This window comes from Canis aureus, chromosome 33, assembly GCF_053574225.1.
Source record: "Canis aureus isolate CA01 chromosome 33, VMU_Caureus_v.1.0, whole genome shotgun sequence".
Classification (NCBI taxonomy): domain Eukaryota; kingdom Metazoa; phylum Chordata; class Mammalia; order Carnivora; family Canidae; genus Canis; species Canis aureus.
In genome coordinates this window covers 24487604-24510607 of record NC_135643.1, presented here as the reverse complement: position 1 = coordinate 24510607, position 23004 = coordinate 24487604, and the positions used below count along the sequence as shown (strand labels likewise).

The window sequence follows — 23004 nt, the reverse complement described above, 5'->3', positions numbered from 1 at the left end:
CCCTCCTCTGTGATACATGTTCTCTTGTGAGCATTAATGTGAGACACGACAAAACTGCATGTGTTGTGTCCACTCCTACAATGTCCATCCACATATTATCTACCCAGGCCTCCATGTCACCCATCTTCCACTCTCATTTCTTTTAAGTCCCCTCTTTTTAAAAAAGATCAAAAGATATATTTATTTGAGAGAGAGAGAGAGAGAGAGAGAGAGAACGCACACAAGAGAGAGCACAAGCAAGGGGAGGGGCAGAGAGAGGGAGAGAAGCAGACTCACCACTGAGCACACAGCCAGACATGGGGCTCAATATCATGACCCAGGGATCATGACAGGAGCTAAAATCAGGAGTCAGACACTCAACCAACTGAGCCACACAGGCACTCCTCTTTTAAGGTCCCTTTAAGGCCCCAACCAAATAAGACTTTTGGCTCTGCTCAGATGTTCGATATATAACTGTAGCTCAGGCTACCTCTCCTTTCACATAAAGTGAAAAATCAAACATAGGTCTCACAACTCGGTATAATAAGATTTCCTTTTACCAATGTCATGCAGGGCCATTCTTGAATAGTGCTGTAATGTGGTTGGCGGCTATCCTTTTATGGGTAGTTCCAATATTGGAACCACCTACATGTGAATCAGACTTCTGTCAATTGGTCATAAGGAACTCCCCAGGAGGTCATCAGTGCAGCAGAGATAAGTGACATGAAAGACTAGACCATCTATTCATACTTGAGTTCTCTGGGCTTTGCTTGAGTCTGAATATATCACTTTCTACATACAATGGGACATTTCTGCCTCTACCCAGCTTTATGATTTGGTTGATTTGATAAACCGCAGTTCAGGCTGCATGGTCCTCTAATGTACCATGGTGAGATGTTTGATCTTTGCTAAGATCCAGTAGCATCCTGGGACCTATTTTTCAGAATAGTTTTTTATGGTGAAGTACACAGCTTTGTTCCAGAATATAAGGACACCTGGCTGGCTCAGTGGTTGAGCGCCTGCCTTCGGCCCAGGGCGTGATTCTGGAGTTCCAGGATGGAGTCCCACATCAGGCTCCCTGCATGGAGCCTGCTTCTCCCTCTGCCTGTGTCTCTGCCTCTGTGTGTGTGTGTCTCTCATGAATAAATAAATAAAATATTTGGAAAAAAAAAAAAAAAAGGATATACACCATGACTCTTCAATTGGAGCTTGCTCCAAACTCATTTTCCTCCATGGAGAAATCTCCAGCACTATCAGATCTGTTGGATCACATGATGTAAGTATAATTTTTCAGGCCCAACCAAAGGCAATTACAAAGGCTTTACCTGACAGGCCTTCTGGGAAAAAGCCATCCCCTCATACCAGATTTAGCATACAGCCAAAGTATTACAATCTCTAAAGGGAATTGCAGTGAAGGACTGATGTTCATGCTCTTCACATATTTACATCTATCGCCCCAGTAACTTCATTCCTAGGTCTCTTTATCTGAGGTCTTGGGCAAAGGTCTTGTTCAGCTGACTCTGCTGATATCTCCTTATTGGTCAGGACAAGTGAGAAACCTTAAACACATTTATCCTTACTTAGACTCAGTACCCAGCAATTTTCTACTCCTAGCCCTTCCTCTCTCCACCCACCACTGCCCCTGTCCATAAAGCAACCAGAGCCTCAGCAGTGAGATAACCCACGTATCTCTGCTGATCCACCTGACCTTCAACTGGTATGCCATTTCATGGAGGAAATGATGCAGGGAGAATTGGCATCTTCTCTATTTTAGTCTTTTTTTTTTTTTTAAAGATTTATTTATTTATTTATGATAGACAGAGAGATTGAGAGAGAGGCAGAGACACAGGCAGAGGGAGAAGCAGGCTCCCTGCTGGAAGCCCGACGCGGAACTCGATCCTGGGACTCGATCCTGGGACTCCAGGATCGCGGCCTGGGCCAAAGGCGGGGGCCAAACCGCTGAGCCACCCAGGGATCCCCTAGTCTTTTGTTTATACTATCACAAGTAAGTGATTAAAAGCTTCATTGTTACTTTCATTTTGGCTTCTCGTTGCTTTGATTGGTTGTTCCAACACCTGGCAGCTCAGTTCTCTCTCCCAATTCAACTGAGTTCCTGATAGGGTAATGTTCAATTTTGTTTGCCTTCTTCAATACTGTCTTAGTTATTCTGGGCCTTTTGCCTCTTTCTATAAACTTTAGATTCGGTTTGTCAAAATCCACAAAATAACTAGCTGGGATTTTTTTTTTTTTTTTAATTTTTATTTATTTATGATAGTCACACAGAGAGAAAGAGGGAGGCAGAGACACAGGCAGAGGGAGAAGCAGGCTCCATGCACCGGGAGCCTGATGTGGGATTCGATCCCGGGTCTCCAGGATCGCGCCCTGGGCCAAAGGCAGGCGCCAAACCGCTGCGCCACCCAGGGATCCCCTAGCTGGGATTTTAATTGGGATTCCAATGAATCTATAGATCATGTTGGGAAGAATTGACTTCTTGACAACATTGAGTCTTCCTATCTGTGAATGTAGAGCATCTCTTCATTTATTTCATTCTTCCTTGATTGCTTTCATCAGAGTTTTGTAGGTTTCCATATAGATCTTATACATTTTTGCTAATTTATATTGGATGTTTCATTTTTGTAGTGCTAATATAGTGTTGTGTTTTTTATTTAAATTCCAGTTGTTCATTGGTGATATATAGGAAAATAACAGGCTTTTTTATATTAATCTTGTATCCTGCAACCTTGCTATAAGTTGTATATTAGTCCCAGAGGTTTTTGTAGTCGTTCTTTCAGATTTTCTACATAGATAATCATATCTTCCTTCACAATTTATACACTATTTACTTCCTTTTCTTTACTGCATTAGCTAAGACTATGATGCTGAAAGGGAGTGAGTGGTAACAGGGGATATTTATGCCTTATTCTTGATCTTAGCAAAAAAGATTCTAGTTTCTCATCAGAAAATATAATGTTAGATGTAGTTTTTTTGTAGTGTTCCTTATCAAGTGGAAGAAGTTCCCCTCTCTTCCTAGTGTGCAGGGAATTTTTTTTTTTTTATCATGAATGGGTATTGGGTTTTGTCAAATGTTTTTCTGTATTTATTTATATAATCATGTAATATTTATTTTTTAGTTTGTTGTTGTGATGGATCACATTAATTTTTGAATATTGAATCAGCCTTGCATACCCAGTATAAATCTCACTTGGCATGGTGTACAATTCTTTTTATATGTTGTTGGATTCAATTTGCAATTTTTTTTGTTAGGGATTATTCCATTTAAGCTCATCAGAGATACTGATATGAAGGTTTTTTTTTTTTCTCATACTATCTTTGTCTGGATTTGGTATTAGGGCAATGCTGGACTCACAAGGTGAGTTAAGGAATATTCCCTCTGTTTTTACCTCCTGGAAAATATTATAGAGAACTGATGTAATTTCTTCCTTAAATGTTTGGTAGAATTCATCAGATAATCTATCTGGGCCTGATGTCTTCTATTACTGAAATGTATTAATTTAATTCCTTAAATAGATAATGGTTTATTCAGATTGTACCCTACTCCTGCATGAGTTTTGGCACATTTTGTCTTTCAAGGAATTTGTCTCTTTCATCTAGGTTATTGCATTTGTGGTCTGGAGTTAATCCTTTATTATCCTTTTAATGTTCGTGGGATCTATAGTGATATCATTTCTTCATTTCTGATATTAGTAATTTCTGTCTTCTGTCTTATTTTTTTCTTAGCCTGGCAAGGGTCTTATTGATTTTTTTTGAAGATTTAATTATTATTATTATTATTATTATTTTTAAAGATTTTATTTATTTATTCATGAAAGACACACAGAGAGAGAGAGCATGCGAGAGAGAGGCAGAGACACAAGCAGAGGGAGAAGCAGGCTCCATGCAAGGAGCCTGATGTGGGACTCGATCCTGGGGCTCCAGGATCACATCCTGGGCCTAAGGGAGGCGCTAAGCCACTGAGCCACCCAGGGATTCCCTGAAGATTTAATTATTTTAGAGGGAGAGAGAGAGAGAGAAAGAGAGAGAGAGATGCAATGGAGAGGGAGAGAAAGTGCCAAGCAGACTCCATGCTAAGCATGGAGCCTGACACAGGGCTCAATCCTATGACCTTGAGATCATGACCTGAGCCTAAACCAAGAGTAATTTTCAACTGACTGAACCACACCCAGGGCTTATTGATTTTATGGATCTTTTAAAAGAAACAGACTTTGGTTTTGTTGATTTCCTTTATTGATTTGCTATTTTCAATCTCATTGATCTCTCCTCTAATTTTTATTATTTCTTTACTTCTGCTTACTTTGGATTTAATTTGCACTTTTTCTAGCTTTCTATTGTGGAGGTTTACATCATTGATTTTATATCTTTCCTCTGGAATACAGGAATGTACACACTTTTTTTCACTGCATCTCACAAACTTTGAGTTGTATTTTCATTTTAATTTAGCTCAAAATATTTTTAAATTTCTCTTGAGTATTCGGGAATCCCCGGGTGGCTCAGCGGTTTAGCGCCTGCCTTCAGCCTAGGGTGTGATCCTGGAGTCCTGGGATCGAGTCCCACATCAGGCATCTCTTTCCCTGCCTCTCTGTGTGTGTGTGTGTGTGTGTCTTTCATGAATAAATAAATAAAATCTTAAGAAAAAATTTGTCTTGAGTATTCATCTCTGATCTATGTGTTTTAAGAAGTATTTTGTTTAGGGAACCCTGGGTGGCGCAGCGTTTTAGCGCCTGCCTTTGGCCCGGGGCGCAATCCTGGAGACCCGGGATCGAATCCCACGTCGGGCTCCCAGTGCATGGAGCCTGCTTCTCCCTCTGCCTGTGTCTCTGCCTCTCTCTCTCTCTCTGTGTGACTATCATAAATAAATAAAAAATTAAAAAAAGAAGTATTTTGTTTAAACTCCCAGTATTTTGAGATTTTTCCAGTTATCTCTCTGTTATTGATTTCTACATTAATTCAATTGGTCTGAGAGTATACATTGTATGATGTCTATTATTTTAAATTTGTTAAAGTGTGTTATATGATTCAGAATGTGGTTTGTCCTGGAATGTTCCATGTGAACTTGAGTAGAATGTGAATCTGTTGTTTAAAAAAAAAAGTGGTCTAAACATGTCAATTATACCCAGTTGAATGATAGTGTTGTTGAGTTCAAGTATGCTCTTACTGATTTTCTGCTGATACTGATAGATGGGTGTTGAAATCTCCAACTACATTTGTGGATACATTTTTTTCTCCTCCAGTTCTACTAGTTTGTGACTCACATATTTGGTCTTCTGTTGCTCTGTTGTTAAGCACATACACATTAAGGATTGTTATGTTTTCTTGAAGAATCAATTCCTTTGACGTTATTTACTTCCCTTCTTTATCCTGATTATTTTCTCTGCTCTGAAGTCCGCTCACTATGAAATTAATATAGCTATTCCAGCATTCTTCTGATTAGTATTAGCATAGCATGTGTTTCTCCATTCCTTTAATGTACATCTGTCTTTATATTTAATATAGGTGACTGTAGGCTGCATATGCTTGAGTTTATTGCTAAACTCTGATAATCTCATCTTTTAATTAGTATATTTAAACTACTGGCATTTAAAGTGATTATTGATATAATGGGATTAATAACTACCATGTTTGTTACTGTTTTTTATTTGTTGTTCTTGTTCTTTGGTTCTGTATTTGTCTTCCATTCTTTCCCTGACTTTTGTGGTTTTAACGAGCATTTTATATGATTCCATTTTCTTTCTAGCATATGAATTATTATTTTTTAACTTTTTTTTAGTGGTTAACCAAGAGTTTGCTATATACCTTTTACAACTCCACTGTCAAAGTCCACATTCAAAACATTATACTGCTTCAAGTGCTTTATAATAAAATATTCCTAGTTCCTCCCCCCTAGTACCTTGTGTCATTACCGTCAATCATTTTACTTATATATAAGCTAAAATCACCAAATACATTGTCACTGTTATTATTTTGACCAAATTATTATTTGTTAGATCAATTAAGAATAAGAAAAATAAAAGTTGTGATTTTTGTCTTTACTTATTTCTTCTCTAATGCTCTTCTTTTTCTTTATGTAGATCTAAGTTTTGGCACCTATATCATTTGCTTTCTCTCTGATGAGCTTTTTACATCTCTTGTAAGGCGTATATTTGACAATATAGTCCCTCATTTTCTGTTTGTCTAAGAAAATATTTTTTCTTCACTTCTGAAGGATAATTTAGCAGGGTACAGAATTCTAGTTTGGTGAGTTTTTTTTTTCTTTCCTTCAACACTATACATTTCACTCTACCATCTTCTTGCTTGCATGGTGTTTGAAGAGAAATTGGATGTAAGTTTATTTTTATTCCTATATAGGTAGGGTGGGTTTTTTTCCTCTTGCTTCTTTCAAGATTTTTTCTTTATCTTTGGTTTTCTAAAGTTTGAAAGTGATATGCCTAGTTGCATTTTGGGGGGTTTTTGTGGTTGTTGTTTCGTTATTTATTCTGATTGGAGTTCTCTGAGTTTCCTCAATCTGTAATTTGTCCTCTGATATTAATTTGGGGGAGATTCTCAGTTATTATTGTTTCAAATATTGCTTCTGTTCCTTTCTCTTTTTCTTCTCCTTCTGATATTCATATTGTTTGTTCCACCTTTTTAAGTTTTCCCACGGTCCTTTACTATTCTATTCCATTTTCCTCCAGTCTGTTTTCTTCACTTTTTGATTTGGGAAGTTTCTGTTGACATATCCTCAAGTTCAGAGATTTTTCTCTACTTCTATGTCCAGTTAATTAATGATCCTATTAAACACATTATTTATTTTTCTCCATGTTTTTGATTTCTAGTATTTCTGAATCTTCCTTAGAATTTCTTTCTTAGACTCTCTCTGTGCTTACATTCTCCATTTGGTCTATCATGCTATTTATCCCATTAAAACCCTTAGCATATTAATCATACTTAGATAATCCTACATTCCTGCCATATCTGAGTCTGGTCCTAGTACTTTCTCTTCCTATTTAAATTGTGTTTTTCGCACTGTAATTTTTTGTTGAAAGCCATACATGGTGTGCTGGGTGAAAGGAACTGTGGTAAATAAGACTTTAGTAATATGATGGGAGGATGTGAGGAGAGGAGAAGCTTTCTTTTTCTTTTTCTAAAGATTCTATTTATTTATTTTAGAGGTAGAGGAGGAGAGTTTAACTGTCTAGGGAGATACTTCTGGCCTATTGTCTCTAGCTTTGGGAATTAAGCAGACACTCTAAGTCATTTTTCTTTCCCTCATTATAATTTATGTAATTATCTCATGGGATTAGAACATCCTTGGCCTTCTTATACCTTGGTGTTCTAATGATTTTACCAACTTCATATATTTAGAGCTGATGGAAGCATTGTCACATGGGCCAAAAAGCCATCATTGGTCTTCTGTAGCAGGATGCTGACCCTGCACATCATTTAACTTCTAAAAGACTTATTTTTATTTTTAAACCAGGAAACCATCATTTGATCTAAACAATTTGAATTCTGGAAAGAATCAAATGAGTGATCAAAATAGAATCCATTTATACAGTGTAAGGACTTGTGACTATTTTTAAAATTGTGTTTCATGTTGTGACTTTAAATTACTTAAGTTGAGAATTTTTTGGCTAAAAATAAGATTTATTCTTCCTGGAGAATGGACAAAAAATTATCCTATAACAAAATGAAAATGCATCATGTTACCTGTGCCAGTCCAAACTTTAGGCAGAATAGTTATTAGGGGTTTGGTTTTCTCAAAGCAGTTCTATCTCAAGGTGAAGCAATCCAAGTCACGCCATGTTTGCTGTCTGGAATGGAAGGAGAAATGATAAGTGTGTATTCTTATTTTTTTCTTAAAATATATTTTTAAAACTCTTTCTTAATAGAACAACAGAACATATCCAAATACATTTGCTGGGATCAATTTTCCTTTGAGTTGGCTTAATGGAATCTCTGAGATTTATGGAAAAAATTGCTTTGCCATGTCTTGCCATCATGTCTTGTCATTAGTTTTGAACAGACCAGGGCTGACTATATAATGTACTGAATTATGGCATATTATTTGAATTGAGAGCTTTGCTCCTATCAAAAGTAAGAATGCTGCTGAAGTGAGGAAGGCTTTGAGCCAGCCAGAGCCTTTTCACTTGGGTATCAATAGGCTCTACTACAAGAAGACTAAGCCAGAATGGAGAATTTTGGTCCTGTCTGCCAGCGTATTGATAGGCAAGTCACCTGACCCTTTGGACTCTGTTCCCCCAGCTGTAAAGCCAGAGGCTTGAACAGGATAATCCATAATGCCCCTAAAGCCGAGATGCTAGGCTTGTGAAAAATAAAGACTCTGAAAAAGTAAAATACCATCCTTTGTCTACAGATTTAAGCAATTCCAGGGGCAGTATAAATAGCCAAAACAAAGTTCAGATTTGATACGGGGAGAACTCTTCAAAGACTTCCTCCTAAATATGGAAATAAGGGAGATAACATCAGCACGGGAATAAATCTATTTTACGCTATGTGAAATTCCATGTCAACTTCCTAAGATCACTGTTACATCCTATTGCAAAATGGTCTTAAGTAGACCACGTGATGATGAAAGCCTGCGCTATTCCTTGGGTAACCCTGCGTGGTTAGCCTTACACGGTCCCTCATTTTACGCTTACAACAACGTGAGAAAAGCGCACCGTCTACATTTTCGAGTTCAGGAAACTTTCCAGTTCGAGTCTCACAGTCAGCGACCAACAGAGGATTTTAAATTCTCCTGCGCATTTAGTGCAACGTTCTGGAACCTCGAGAAGCCTCTTCCGTAAGGCTTTTTAAAACAGTGTTAAACGGAGTCCACTAACATTAACTAACGTGCTGTTTTTCTCTGGGCCAGGCCCTAGGCGTGCAACCTAGGGGGTCCTCTCGGAGACCCACCTGTGGAGCTCGGGAGGTGAGCGTTAGCGCCGCCGGGCGCGTCCGCAGCCCCCGCAGGGCGGATGAGGGTCTGCGGGCACCCGGGGGAAGGGAGATGGCGAGCGGCTTGGTGCTTCGGTTCCTCCAAGCAGTGAGGAGCCTGTCTCTTGCTGCGTCCCATCATCCTGTCTGTCCTTGAGCTTCCCCAGGCTTTGAGCGCCACTTTGTGCCCAGGGCTCTGCGTCCCAACTACCGCGCACAGTCCTCGGCCCCCGCCCCCGCCCCCGCCCGGTTCAGGCACCAGGGAAGCAGGAAGACGCGCGGAGAAGCGCGGGGACTGCAGACGCCCGGGCAGGACCCGGGCAGGGCAGGACCACGCTGGGCCCACCCCCTGCAGCTCCGCGCTCCCCGCGGGGGCCGGGCCGGGGCGGGGCCCCGCCGCTCAGCTGACCTGGGGGCGGGGCCCGCGCGGGGAGCCCCGGAGCCGCCGCCCCTTCCCCGCGCGCGGGCAGCCGCAGCCGCTGTCGCGATGCGCTTGGGGCCGCTGCTCCTGCTCCTGCTCCTGCTCCCGCTGTGCGGCGCGGGCTCCCCCGCCTTGTCGCGCAGCCTCAGCTTGCGGGGAGGCTGGAGGATCCGCAGCGGGAACGGCTCGCTGGAGCTGCCGGGGGAGGTCCCCGGGTGCGTGCACAGCGCCCTGCGCCGGCGGGGCTTCATCCAGGTACTGTGTGCGGCCGCCCCGCCCCGACTCGCCCCTGCGCGCCCCTGGCGGTGACAGCGCCCCGCGGGCCCTGGCCGCGCTGCAGCCGGAGGCCGGGCTCCTGGCTTTGGCCCGGTCCCTGCCCTGGCGTCCTGCGGTCTGGCCCGGGGCCGTGCCGAGGCAGCGCAGCTGCAGTGGGCGGAGAGCACCCGGGGTCCGCTCCTGGGGGGGGGGGGCGGGGGCGGCCGACGCAGGCTGGGACTTGAGCAGTTCTGGAAAGCGGAACTTCAGAGCGGCGCACAGTGCTGCTCCTTGCGGTTTTCCTATTGCGGTAGTTCGCCACCGAGGAGTGTCTAGCAAGGACTTGTTACTGACGGAGCCTGAGGCTTTGCTGAGTGTTGGCTGTAGTCCGGAAGGTCTGCTGTTCTCCTTGGGGTTGATGCAGCACGGGCGGTGAGGAGAGGGAGCCGTGCAGGTGTACGGTTAGGAGGAGGAGTGCTAGTGTAGAGGCTAAGTAATTTTTAAGGCTGATTGGGATGTAAAGAAAGATGACGGTTCCTCTCGGGGCACGTGATCCGTGTGTGTGTGTGTGTGTGTGTGCGCGCGCGTGCATGCCTGTCTTAACAGGTGCTCCAATTTACAGACTCCTTGTGGAGGACTGTTGCCGATTTGACTGCCTGTGTGCGCAGGTTTGCAAATAGACTTTTCCACCTTCCACTGTTTCTGTGGTTACATCAGCTGCATGTGGCGTTCCCATTTTTTAATCGTTCTTGCCTGGGACAGGATATCCTTGATACATTGTCCCAGCCCCCATAACAACCCTTCAAGAGTAGATCTTATCTGCATTTTATGGATGACATGGGGTTATGGAGCCCAGAGTAGTTAGAGAATTTACCCAAGATCACCCAACCGCTCAGTGGCAGAGGTGGAATTCTAGCCCAGGCTGGCCTGACTCCATTCCATAGTCTGGGTTTTCATCTGTCCTACCCTTACTGGTGTTTTGAAAGATTATGATATTCCTGTGATTGACTATGAGGAGTTTCTTTCACAGTTTACTTAAATGACGGGATCATCAACTAGGGTTTGGCAAAACTTTTGATTGTTTCACATTAGCTTTTTTCGAGAAGTACGTATCAGAAAGGAAGTGAATGCTGTAAATGACACTGAACATTGTCTAGTTCAGTTTTAAAAATAACTAATTCCCCAATTTAAGTATTTTGCCTACTTTTACTTAACAAACTGCTTGTGACATAGGCCACAGCTGACCTGGGTACCTTGAGGCTTCCCTCACATAGCTTTGAGAATGCCTGTGTTTATTTTGCAGAGTCTCTCCTTGCCTCATTTTAGTGAAAAATTAAGGGCTGTGAGATAATCAGTGACTTTAGCAAACCAAATGGTTATTCCATGTTACAAGGCTACATATTAAGAAACAGTGTTTGGAGGGCACCTGGGTGGCTCAGTTAGTTAAGCATCTGCCTTCTGCTCAGGTCATGGTCCTGGGGTCCTGAGATATAGCTCCCTGTCGGGCTCCCTGCTCCTCCCCCTCTGCCTGCCACTCTCCCTGCTTGTGCTCTCTCTCTCTCTCTGGGTCAAACAAATAAATAAATAAAACCTTTAAAAAAAAAAGCAACAGTGTTTTATTATTAGCTTATGAAAAGGAGGTTGCTCAGAGTATGAAATAACTGACTTTTCCTCATGGAAATAATTTACAATGTTTTGTTAAATATGTTCAGAAATTCTCGGAAAAACGTAAAGTTCAGTAAGGTGGAAGTGGGTTTTAAATGGTAGTGGGTGAGAGGTCAGACAGGCTTTTGGGGATTGGGGAACTCAAGCCTAATCATCAGCGACATCAGAATTATTATTGAGTGATATGCTACCGTTATTTCACCTCCTTTATTACAACATCCCTTTTTGGTGTTGGCCTCCCTCAGGAAATATTCTACAGTTTAGAGCAGACACTGGCCCCAGTACTGTGTATGAGAACTTGAAACATATCTTGCCAAAGTTATTTACTTATTTATTCACCTAATTCTAAGTATTTATTTGGTACTTCTGAATAAATAGCAGACCCTATTCAAAGTGCTTGAAATTGAGTAGTGAACAAAACGGACTCTTTGTCCCAATAGACGTTCTGGTGGAGGAGATAGACAATCAACAAATTAATAGATAATAATACTGGCAAGTGGTGTGCTGAAAAGAAATAAAGCCAATTAAAGGAAGGGAGAGTAGAAGGGCTGGTTGGGAAGGATTGCTATTAGAAGAAAGTGGCTAAAGATAGCCATTTTGATAAAGTGAGTTTTAAGCAGAGATCTTTTTGATAAGGTTAATTAAGAAGAAGTGGATTTCCAGCAAAGAGGGCAAAAAGCAAAACAACAACAACAACAAAAACCAAGAGTGGAGAAGGGAGAGTCCTTGAGGTGGGAACATGCTTGACAAGTTCTAGGAATGTAAGTTGGCCGGTGTGGCTGGAGACCTGTGAGCCAGCAGGGAAGGGAATATGTTCATAGAAAGCATCTAGGGCAGATCATGCAGGGTTTGTAAGCCAAGGGAAACACCTTGGATTTTATTCTCTACATGTAATGGGGAAGCTATTGGGAGTTTTGAGCATAGAGTTGCATGAATGGATCTGCCTGTTGGGAGGTCATTTGGCTGTGTGAAGACTACAATGCAACAGAATAGGATCATGGACACTAGGTAGAGGACTATTGCCCTTAAATGAGCAAGAGATGACTTCCTGCTTGGACCAAGGTGGTAGTGGTGAAATGGTGAGAAATCTTATGAGAACACTATTTTATTTTATTTTATTTTATTTTATTTTATTTTATTTTATTTTATTTTATTTTATTTTATTTTTATTTTTATTTTTAAAAAGATTTTATTTATTTATTCATGAGAGATGCAGAGAGAGAGAGAGGCAGAGACACAGGCAGAAGGAGAAGCAGGCTCCACACTGGGAGCTGGACGCAGGACTCGATCCCGGGTCTCCAGGATCACACCCCTGGCCAAAGGCAGGCGCCAAACCGCTGAGGCACCCAGGGGTCCCTGAGGCTCTTTCCTATACAGAATCTAAATCTTAGGTGTCTTGGAGAGTCTTTTGGGCTGCCTGCTAAAGGTTATCATTCAGGGACGCCTGGGTTGCTCAGTGGTTGGGCGGCTGCCTTCGGCTCAGGTCGTGATCCCGGGTTCTGGGATCGAGTCCCATATTGGGTTCCTGCAAAGAGCCTGCTTCTCCCTCTGCCTGTGTCTCTGCCTCTCTCTCTATGTCTCTCATGAATAAATAATTTTTTTTTAAAAAAAAAGGTTATCATTCATTCAGCCTACTATTATACACATTATGCACTTAAGTATGCATTATAGTAAAAAGGAAATGAGTAAGACTCAGCTCTTGTTTTGTGGGAGGTCACATTCTTGTGAGGCAGAAAACCTAACTAGTCACCATATGATATACTAAGTGTTTAGATAAGGGGACTCTTGTTAGGAATGTTCTCAGCTTTCCTGTGCAATTCCTCAGTGGTGCAAGTTTGAAAAGCTTTTTTTTTTTTTTTTTTTAAATAAAAGATATTCTCAGTGTGCCCAAATTAGAAAATATAGCTAAGAAGAACACTTGGAAACCTGGCTTTCAGAGGTAACTACCACTAAAATTTAAAAATGTACTAGATCCATTTAGAACTTTTCTGTCTATACACATTTCTGATAATTATTTAAATATGTAAGTGTAACAATTTTTTACGTAGGCTTTTTGATAGTTTTACACATGTATAATATATACATATATATACATATATAACAATGTTTAATGGTTCTTTTTTATTTCATTGTATATATTTGCTATCATTTATGATCAACGACATACTATGGGATAGTTATCTGACTCAATTGTTTTCTATTCTTTGATGATCCTTTTAACTAAATTTTAGTGTATATCCTTATTTTCTTAGACAATTCTTAGAAAAGCAATTGCTGATTCAAAGGGTATACACTTTTTTAGTCTTTTAATATGTACTTCTAAGCTTTTCTCAATAAAAATTGAAACAGTTTTAGATTCCCATTATCATTTTATCAGAGTGTTCATTTTAGGTGCTAGACTTGGACATTATTTAATTGATTTATTTTTTAAAAGATTTATTTATTTATTTTAGAAAGCATGCAGGCACATGTGAGCAGGGGCAAAGGGCAGTGGGAGAGAGAGAGAGAATCTCAAGCAGACTCCCCTCTAAGCAGAGAGCTTAGAGGGAGTGTGGGCCATGTCTCAGTCCCTTGACCCTGAGATCATGTTCTGAGCCAGAATCAAGAGTGAGACACTCAACTGACTGAGTCACCCAGGCACCCTATTAGGACATTATTTTATTTTATTTTATTTATTTTATTTTATTTTATTCATTTTATTTTATTTATTTTATTTTTTAGGAATCCAACTTGGTTTCCTTTATTTTATTTTATTTTATTTTATTTTATTTTATTTTATTTTATTTTATTTTATTTATTTTTTTTATTTATTTCTGATAGTCACAGAGAGAGAGAGAGAGGCAGAGACATAGGCAGAGAGAAACAGGCTCCATGCACCGGGAGCCCGATGTGGGATTCGATCCTGGGTCTCCAGGATCGCGCCCTGGGCCAAAGGCAGGAGCCAAACCACTGCGCCACCCAGGGATTCCCTAGGACATTATTTTAAAAAGCAAAACCATAAATAATTTATAGTGAAGTTGAATACCTTTTTCATGTTTATTGATGAGTTGGGGTTGCTTACTCATCTTCTTTATTTTTCCATTGGCTATTCATCTTTTATAATACAGATTTGTTAGACCTCTTTACTTGTTATATATATTTTTAAATGTCTCATATGTTAACGATATGTTTTTTCATGTAGATGTCTTAAAGTTCTATTATTGAGATCTTGTAAGTTTTTTTCGTTTTATGATTTCTTCTGTCTTTGATATTATACTTTGAAAATAATTCCCTCTCTCCCAATTAAATAAATATTTATATGTATTTCCTTTTTTTAGTTCATTATAAATCCTTTATATATTTAAAATATTGATCCATTTGAGTTTTTCAAATGGTTAGTTTTTTATATCCCATAATTTCACAGTTTTTCTTTTGTCAACTGATATAAAACATTACTTTTTCACGTATGAAATTCTCACATACTGATAGTTTTATTACTCCCTCTCTTAAAATTATTTTTTAAGAATTATAAATGTTTAATGCTGATTGAACAAAAGAATTGATGCACAAAAATATAAAATATAAAGAACAAGGAAAATAAAACAATAAAAAGCATACTACAAAGCAGAAGTTACCACTGTAAAATTTATGTGTATCTTTCCAGATTTTTCTAAGTATATACAAACACAGCAGTATAAAAATGAAGTCAATTCCTGAAATGGTTTTGTAAGTACTTCATTTAAAATATATGGTGGGAGGGGCAGCCCGGGTGGCTTAGCAGTTTAGTGCCACCTTCCGCCCAGGTCGTGATCCTGGAGACTCGGGATCGAGTCCCATGTCGGGCTCCTTGCATGGAGCCTGCTTCTCCCTCTGCCTGTGTCTCTGCCTCTCTCTGTGTGTCTCTCATGAATAAATAAATAAAATCTTAAAAAAAATACGTGCATCAGTGTGGATAAATGTATGTTTGTACTCTTGAAGTAGCCAGGAGGCAATTGTCATGTAAATATACTTTTAAAAGTTTTTGTTATGTGGATTTCAAACAAATACAAAAATGAGTAGCAAAATGAACTTCTATTTACCCATCATCCTGGCTTCAACACAGTTCATTTTGTTTAGTCCTCCATTCACTATGCCATGCCTTATTTTGAAGCAATCCTAGACATCACATCATTTCATCCTCAAACATTTCACTATGGATTCTAAATATAATACCATTATTATACATTTGAATATTTTTGTTCTATTTCAGAGGAGGAAGTCTCATGATGACCAAGTATAAACTTATTCTTAAATAGAAGGTACTTTTTCTGGATTCTGTACTCACCTTCTACAAAAGACTTAAAAATGGAATATTTGATTTTATTCAATCATTTTATGATGTGATATGATCTCGAAAGCTTTTAGAAAAGGAGTCATTTAAAGATCTGTATGTTTTCTAAAAGTTTGCTTAAGTGATCTGTGACATTAAGGAGTAAAGGACTCTATTTGAAGTTTAAATTTGAGCAGAAATAGTCATTCAGTTTTGGGGAAGAGAGAACTACAAAATTTTTAAGGCTTCTTTTTTAAGATAGCTTTAGAAAATCCTGATTCTTAAACCTCACATAGGCTTCTTTGTTTGATGCCTTGTGGGGTGTGTTTAGGACATAGGAGGATTTGCTTTTCATGGCCCAACGCTGGGAATGAAAGGAACATCTGAGAGTTGGATCTTTAGGTAAGGGCTGGCTGGTCTTTATCACATATTAAGTGTGTATAGTCAATCTACACTATGAAATTCATCTTCCTATAATGATTATTTAATGTCTTCCATGTGCACTCTCCTTGACCCTTTTAGGTGTACCTGTTCATATAATTCCCACCACAATCCTGTGGAGAAGGTATCATTACTTACATTGACTGAGGCTCAGAGAAGTTATGGACTAAAAGATCATGCATCTGTTAAATGGTGGGGCAGGGATTCAAGCCACATCTTCTTTTGACATCCCATACTGCCTGTTGGCAAGAATAAATAGTAAGCAAAGAGAACAATTACTGTTTTAACTTGAAGATATCGAATGAAAACAGTGACAAGCACAATATACTGTTCAAAATATACCACCAGGGCAGCCTGAGTGGCTCAGCGGTTTAGTGCCGCCTTTGGCCTGGGGTGTGATCCTGGAGACCTGGGATCGAGTCCCACGTCGGGCTCCCTGCATGGAGCCTGCTTTTCCCTCTGCCTGTGTCTCTGCCTCTCTCTCTCTCTCTCTCTCTCTCTCTCTTTCTGTCATGAATGAATAAATAAAATCTTAAAAAAATTATTTTAAAAATGCCACCAAAAGTATCCCATTGCTAAAAGTTCTTGATAAATGCTAGCTAGCAATTGCTGAGGGTCAACCCACATGTCCCTCCCTTCTCTGTTCTGTCTTTTGGAAGTCTCTGAGTTTCGGTCATCATTCTGTGCCAGAACTGCTCTGGTGCCTTAATCTCCGATTCTGCCCTCTCCTGATTTGTGGTTGGAAATTTTGCTCTACTCTTCTACCTGAATGTCTTCATGGAGTATTGAAAGTCAGTATATCCAAATGCTTCCTCTCTCAGTTCTCCCAATCCTTAGTTTCTCTTCTTTTACCTACTTCTAATAAAAGCACCAACATTTTCTCAGAGAATAGGGCTGGAATTTTGATGCCATTTTTGTTTCTTCTCACATATATTGCTACTTCTTGGATCTTGTAGGTCCATCCTATGACATCTTATAACCATTTCTGCCCTGTCATTTATACTGCTATCAACCTAGCTTATTGTTTTCTTTTTTAAAAAGAGGTCAACTAATTTTAATGACTTTTACAAAACGATAAGGGATATATAATTGATCCTTGAACATGGGTTTGAACTTTTCCTTGAACATGGGTTTGAACTGTGCAGGTCTACTTACACACGGATTTTTTTTCAGTAAACATGGCAAAATACTGTAAATGTGTTTACTCTTCCTTATGATTTTCTTTTTTTTTTTTTTAGGATTTTATTAATTTATTCATGAGAGACACACACACACACAGAGGCAGAGACACAGTCAGAGGGAGAAGCTGGGCCCATGCAGGGAGCCTGATGTGGGACTCAATCCCGGGACTCCAGGATCACGCCCTGGGCCAAAGGCAGGAGCTCAACCACCGAGCCACCCAGGTGTCCCTCCTTAAGATTTTCTTAACATTTTTTTTCTAGCTTACTTTATTGTAAGCTAGAATACAGTATATAATACAGTATATAATACATATAACATACAAAATGTGTTGACTGTTTATGTTATTGGTAAGGTTTCTGGTCAATAATAGGCTAATAATAGCCTTAAAATAATAATTTTAAGGAGTCAAAGGTTAATAAGCAGATTTTTAACTGTATGAGGTTTAGGAGCACCATATTGTTAACTGTACTACTGAGGGTTAACTGTAACGATACAAATATTTAAAGATGGGATACATAATGAAAGTAAGTATCCTTCCATCCTTCTCTCCTAGTTTTCTAGTTCCCTTCCACAGAAACAACCACTGTTAAGCAGATTCTTGTGTATATTCATGTATCTTGTGATATGTCTATATACATATGGATTTTTCTATATTTCTCTCCACAAATGATTGCATTCTATGTATATTGTTTGGTACTGACTTTTTTCTTTAATTTGACATATATCCTAGAAGTTATTTCAGCTCAGTGCCTATAACGGTAACAATAGCTATCATTTGTTGAATGCTTGCTATATGCAATGAATGGTTCTAAGCACTTGCCACATTTTACCTCTTGCAATTCTCCTACTGATTCTAGGAGGTATTAGTATTACCCTGTTCTAGAACTGAGAAAACAGAAATATAGAGGTGTTATATGAGTTTCACAAGATCCCACAGGTATTTGAGCCAAGCTAGGATTTGAATTCATGCAAACAAGGTTGCTCCCCACTGCTGTTCTTACCTGTCAGCTCCACCCCACCCCCCAACTCCCAGCTTCATCTCAGAGGCAGGAACTATGGCTGTTGATCTGTTCAATTGGCCCAACCTCGATCCCTGAGCAAGTGTGATCTCTGGCTCCTTTCACCCTTCATGTCAGTCAAGAATCTCTCTCCGGGCATTTATGCTAATCTTTCATGAGTTTTAGCCTGGCACTGTGGAGTGGGCTAAGAAAAGCATCTTGTGGGGATCCCTGGGTGGCGCAGCGGTTTGGCGCCTGCCTTTGGCCCAGGGCGCGATCCTGGAGACCCGGGATCGAATCCCACGTCGGGCTCTCAGTGCATGGAGCCTGCTTCTCCCTCTGCCTGTGTCTCTGCCTCTCTCTCTCTCTCTCTCTGTGTGACTATCACAAATGAATAAAAATTAAAAAAAAAAAAAAAAAAAGAAAAGCATCTTGTTTCTCCTTTTAAATTACCCTTTAAATTCTCTTTGGTTAGAAAACAAGGAGTTTCCTTAACTTGCAATCTCTTTTTGCCTAAAGCTGTGGTACAGATGAAGCAGTATTTACTAGTTTAAGGATTTTAGGCAAAAACGATGTTAAGGGGCAGCCCTGTGGCTCAGTGGTTTAGCACCGCCTTTGGCGTAGGGCATAATCCTGGAGACCTGGCATCGAGTCCCATGTCAGGCTCCCTACATGGAGCCTGCTTCTCCCTCTGCCTGTGTCTCTGCCTCTCTCTCTCTCTGTCATGAATAAATAAATAAAATCTTAAAAAAAAAAAAAAAAGATGTTAAGGCCAACCAAAATGTCTTGACTTATGAACTTGGGATCTCTTATACCTATGCACCTTCTGAAGTAAGAATCATAGCTGAAATTCATTTTGGAGATGGATAAACTGAGGTTTGGAGAATACAGCTTCTTTGGAATGCAACACATAAATACCCTATGTAGGTTAGAGTAGCTTAGCTTCCTATGAGCATTTTTTTCTTCTTTTTCTTTTTATTATATAGTATTCGATACATGGAAAGTTATATGCACATGTGTGTTTATGACTTTTAAAGTCTAATAATTAAATGAATACCCATGCCCTTAACCATCCAGTTTATGAGCCTGCACATTGCCAACACTATTGGAATTACCTTGGCTCTCCCATTCCCATCACCTGCCTCCCACTAAGGTAACCACTATCCTGAATTAACGTTTTCTTGATTACCTTTCTACAAATTATGATTTTGCTAAATATCTGTGTATCTTAATGTATTGTTTTTGAATAAATGTTTTCTTAAACTTTTTTTGCCAAAGTGTACAAGAAAATATCAGTGTATGAAACAGTTGCAAAGACTTATTTTTCTTTGTAACTCCATTTGAAGTCATTATACCTGGGATAGAATCAGGCATTGGATTGAAGCGAAATTGGGGAGTGGAAAAGGTACACCTGGTTAGGAATTTATGTATTTATAAGCAGTTATAATAGATGAAATTCAGAAGTTTACAGAGAAAATGTGACTGATAATGTCCTTTGTATGGTGTGATGCCACATGGTTGATATACAGCAAGCATGGTAAATGCCAATTATAAATTACTAGCACAGGCTTTATATAGCATGTTTATCTCTTGGTTCCTGCTTGGTAGATAGCACTGACATTGTAACTGTTGGTGGCATTTGTGACATTAATGGCAGTGTTAGGTAATGATTGAGCATATAGACTCTGGAGCCAGACGTCCCGGGTCGTACTCCACCACTTCATTTGACTTTGAGCCTTGGACTCTTTGTTACTAAATGAGAATGATGCTAATACCTGTCCCAGTGGTTGGGTGATCATCTGGTATAGAAGTGTAAGTGTATGTGGCATGAGGCACTGTAGTATAGTTGAAAGAATGCAGACCTTGGTGTTAGATTGAGTTGATTTAGTTTCTAGATTAGTTGTGGAACCTCAAGAGTGGAATCTTTTGGAACTTTAGTTTCTTCCTCTGTGAATTTACTGCATATGTTTGTTATGAAGACAAGAGTATGTGAGTACTTACCTTGGACAACAAATGGTACTTCTATTGTTTTTTAGGGTTCATGGGTTTGCTTAACAACTCAGGTACTTACATGGTTTCTTAGTCATCAGGTGTAACACTGAACTGCTGTTAGCTTTATTTTACTTATTTCTTGTTTGTTTTCAGTTTTCAACTTTTTTTTTTAAGATTTTATTTATTTATTCATGAGAGACACAGAGAGGCACAGACATAGGCAGAGGGAGAAGCAGGCTCCAAGCAGAGAGCCCAACGTGGGACTCAATCCCAGGTTTCAAGGATCACACCTGGGCCAAAGGCAGCGCTAAACTGCTGAGCCACCTGGGCTGCCCAGTTTTCAACTTTTTAATCAGTGCTATGAAGAATGCCCTAACTGCTAAATGAGACACAACGGAATATTTTTCCTGGTATTAAAAAAGTGACATTCACAAATATTTTAAAGATACTTTTATGTAATACACATGGTGACCTTGAATTAAAAAACACCTCTAATCATGTTCTTGATTCCTTATAGTTGCATTTGAAAATTGCTTTCCACTCATGATAAACATTGTGTACAGGCTTCTAAAATGTCCCTAAATGCACATTATTATCTCTTTTTTTTTTTTTTTTTTTTGTAAAGCACTCTGGCCAAACATTTTTTTTTTTTTGCCAGCACAAGTAATCCTTAGAGCCCAAACTAAAAAAGTGATAAAAGGAAAAATACCAGATTCTACAGATGTCCCAAAATTTGTCTTTATTTCTTTTTAATTTTATTAATTTATTCATGAGTAGCACACAGAGAAAGGCAGAGAGATAGGCAGAGGGAGAAGCAGGCTCCCTGCAGGGGAGGACACCAGATCACACCCTGAGCTGAAGGCAGATGCTCAACCACTGAGCCACCCAGGTGTCCCCAGAATTTGTCTTTAAATGGGAGAAAAAATTTAAAAACCACATGGAGCTTTCTAAAATGTCTTTAACAATCTACCTTGGGAGCCCATTTCAAAAATAGAAGTTGATGCATTAAACAGATGTTTCACTGCAGCTCTAAAAATTTTTATAAGTACAGCCATTTGGAAGAATGATCCTGGGTCAGAAGTTTTATTCCTGTGTATCTACATTAGGTACACATGCCTCATCTCAGTTGTCATAATTGTCTCTGTAATTTCCTCTGGAGTAGTGGTCATAACCACTCTGGCCTTCCATATCTGTATCCTCCAGGTAGACTGTCATATCTGCCACTCCCATAGTCCTGTTCCCCACCACCTCTAGAGTAGCTGCAACCTCGCCCCAAAGGCACCCCCTCTAGTTCCCTGAGCTGACTTACCAGAGTGATCCATGTGGATCGGTGACCATCCAGAGACTCTCCATTCATGGCTCTCACGGCTTCTGAGACATGCTCTGTCTGGTTTGGTGAAGGTGAAGAAATTAAAACCCCAGGATTGCTGAGTCTCATGAGTCCTTGACAACAACCACCTCAGAAGTGGGCCCAAAGCTGCTGAAGTGGTCTCCCAGAGCCTGCTTATTGGGGTTACATTTGAGCCCTCCCACAAAAAGCTTCTCTTCTTCAGAAGCTGTGACAGTGAGTTTGAGTACTACAAATTCAGCACAAAGACTGGAAGAATAGCTATCGTCAAGGAGCAGAGAGACTGGGCTGTTAGCTTTAGATAGGACTCAGAATTTTAATATGATCTAAGGGGGTCAGACCAGTCTGGAATCAAATTAAGTTGGTTGCTTAGCATTTGGAATAGTTATTATAAATGTAGTCTAAGCTTCTGTAATCTTTATTTTAGGGAAGGTAAGATATTTTCCCTTAGAGGAAAGTTGTGAGTAAACTTTATCTTTTGGAGCAATTTTAGGTTCACAACAAAATTTAATGAAAATGTTCCCATATACACCCCCTGACACAGAAATGCACAGCCTCTCCCCCATTACCAACATCTGCCCACCAGAGTGGTACATTTGTTATCATCAGTGATCCTACACTGACACATCATTATCACCCAAAGTATATAATTTACATTAGAGTTCACTCTTGGTGTTGAAAATTCTGTGGGTTTTGACAAATTTATTCTGATATGTATTCACCATTATAGTATTATTTAGAGGAGTTTCACGGACTTCAAAATCTTCTGTGCTTTGCCTATTCACCCTTCTGTCCCTTAATCTCTGGCAACCATTGATTTTTTAAAAATATTTATTTATTTATTTATTAGAGAGAGAGTGTGTGTGTATGGGGGGCAGAGGTCTGGGAAAGAGAGAATCTCAAGCAGACTCCCAACTGAGTGTGGAGCCTAATGTGGGGCTCAATCTCGTAACCCTGAGATCATGACCTGAACTGAAACCAGAAGTCAGATGCTCAACCAACTGAGCCACCATGTGCCCTGGCAAGCCCTGATCTTTTTAGCTTTGCCTTGGTTTTGCCTTCTCCAGAACGTCCTGCAGTTGGAATCATATGGTATGTAGCCTTTCAGATTTGCTTCTTTCAACTAAAAGAAAAATTTTAATCTCTAAGTTCTATTTGTCTAGAAAAAATATATCTGAGAAGCTTGGCCTCTTGAACTCAACATGCAGCTTCCTTCAAGGGGACTCGCTCCCCACGAGCCACATCATCAGCCAGCCCCACGGCTTAGCAGGATGACATGTTGCAACTGCGTTAGCCTTCACACCCTCTTCTCATGATATTTTTAACCGTTCTGGACTAAGTCCACAGTGTAGAGTTATAAATAAGGCTGGGTGAAGATACGTGAACAGGCTAATAATTAGGTACTTCTTTAAACCTGTATCCTTAAATATTTATTCCGTGCTTATTCAATGGGGGGGGGGTTGAGTCCTCTGTGTGTGGGAAGAGTAGAAAAGGAAACAAG

At 39.9% G+C, this 23004-nt stretch overlaps 1 protein-coding gene across 1 annotated transcript in view; it reads left to right on the top strand.

Moving 5' to 3' along the window:
* Positions 1–9243: 9243 nt before the first annotated feature.
* MANBA (mannosidase beta) overlaps positions 9244–23004 on the top strand; it is a 115151-nt gene continuing 101390 nt past the window's right edge. Inside the window, exon 1 of the mRNA XM_077882147.1 lies at positions 9244–9589. Within this exon, the coding sequence (XP_077738273.1) occupies positions 9401–9589 (189 nt within the window). The 5' untranslated portion in view covers positions 9244–9400. The remainder of the gene's footprint in view (positions 9590–23004) is intronic.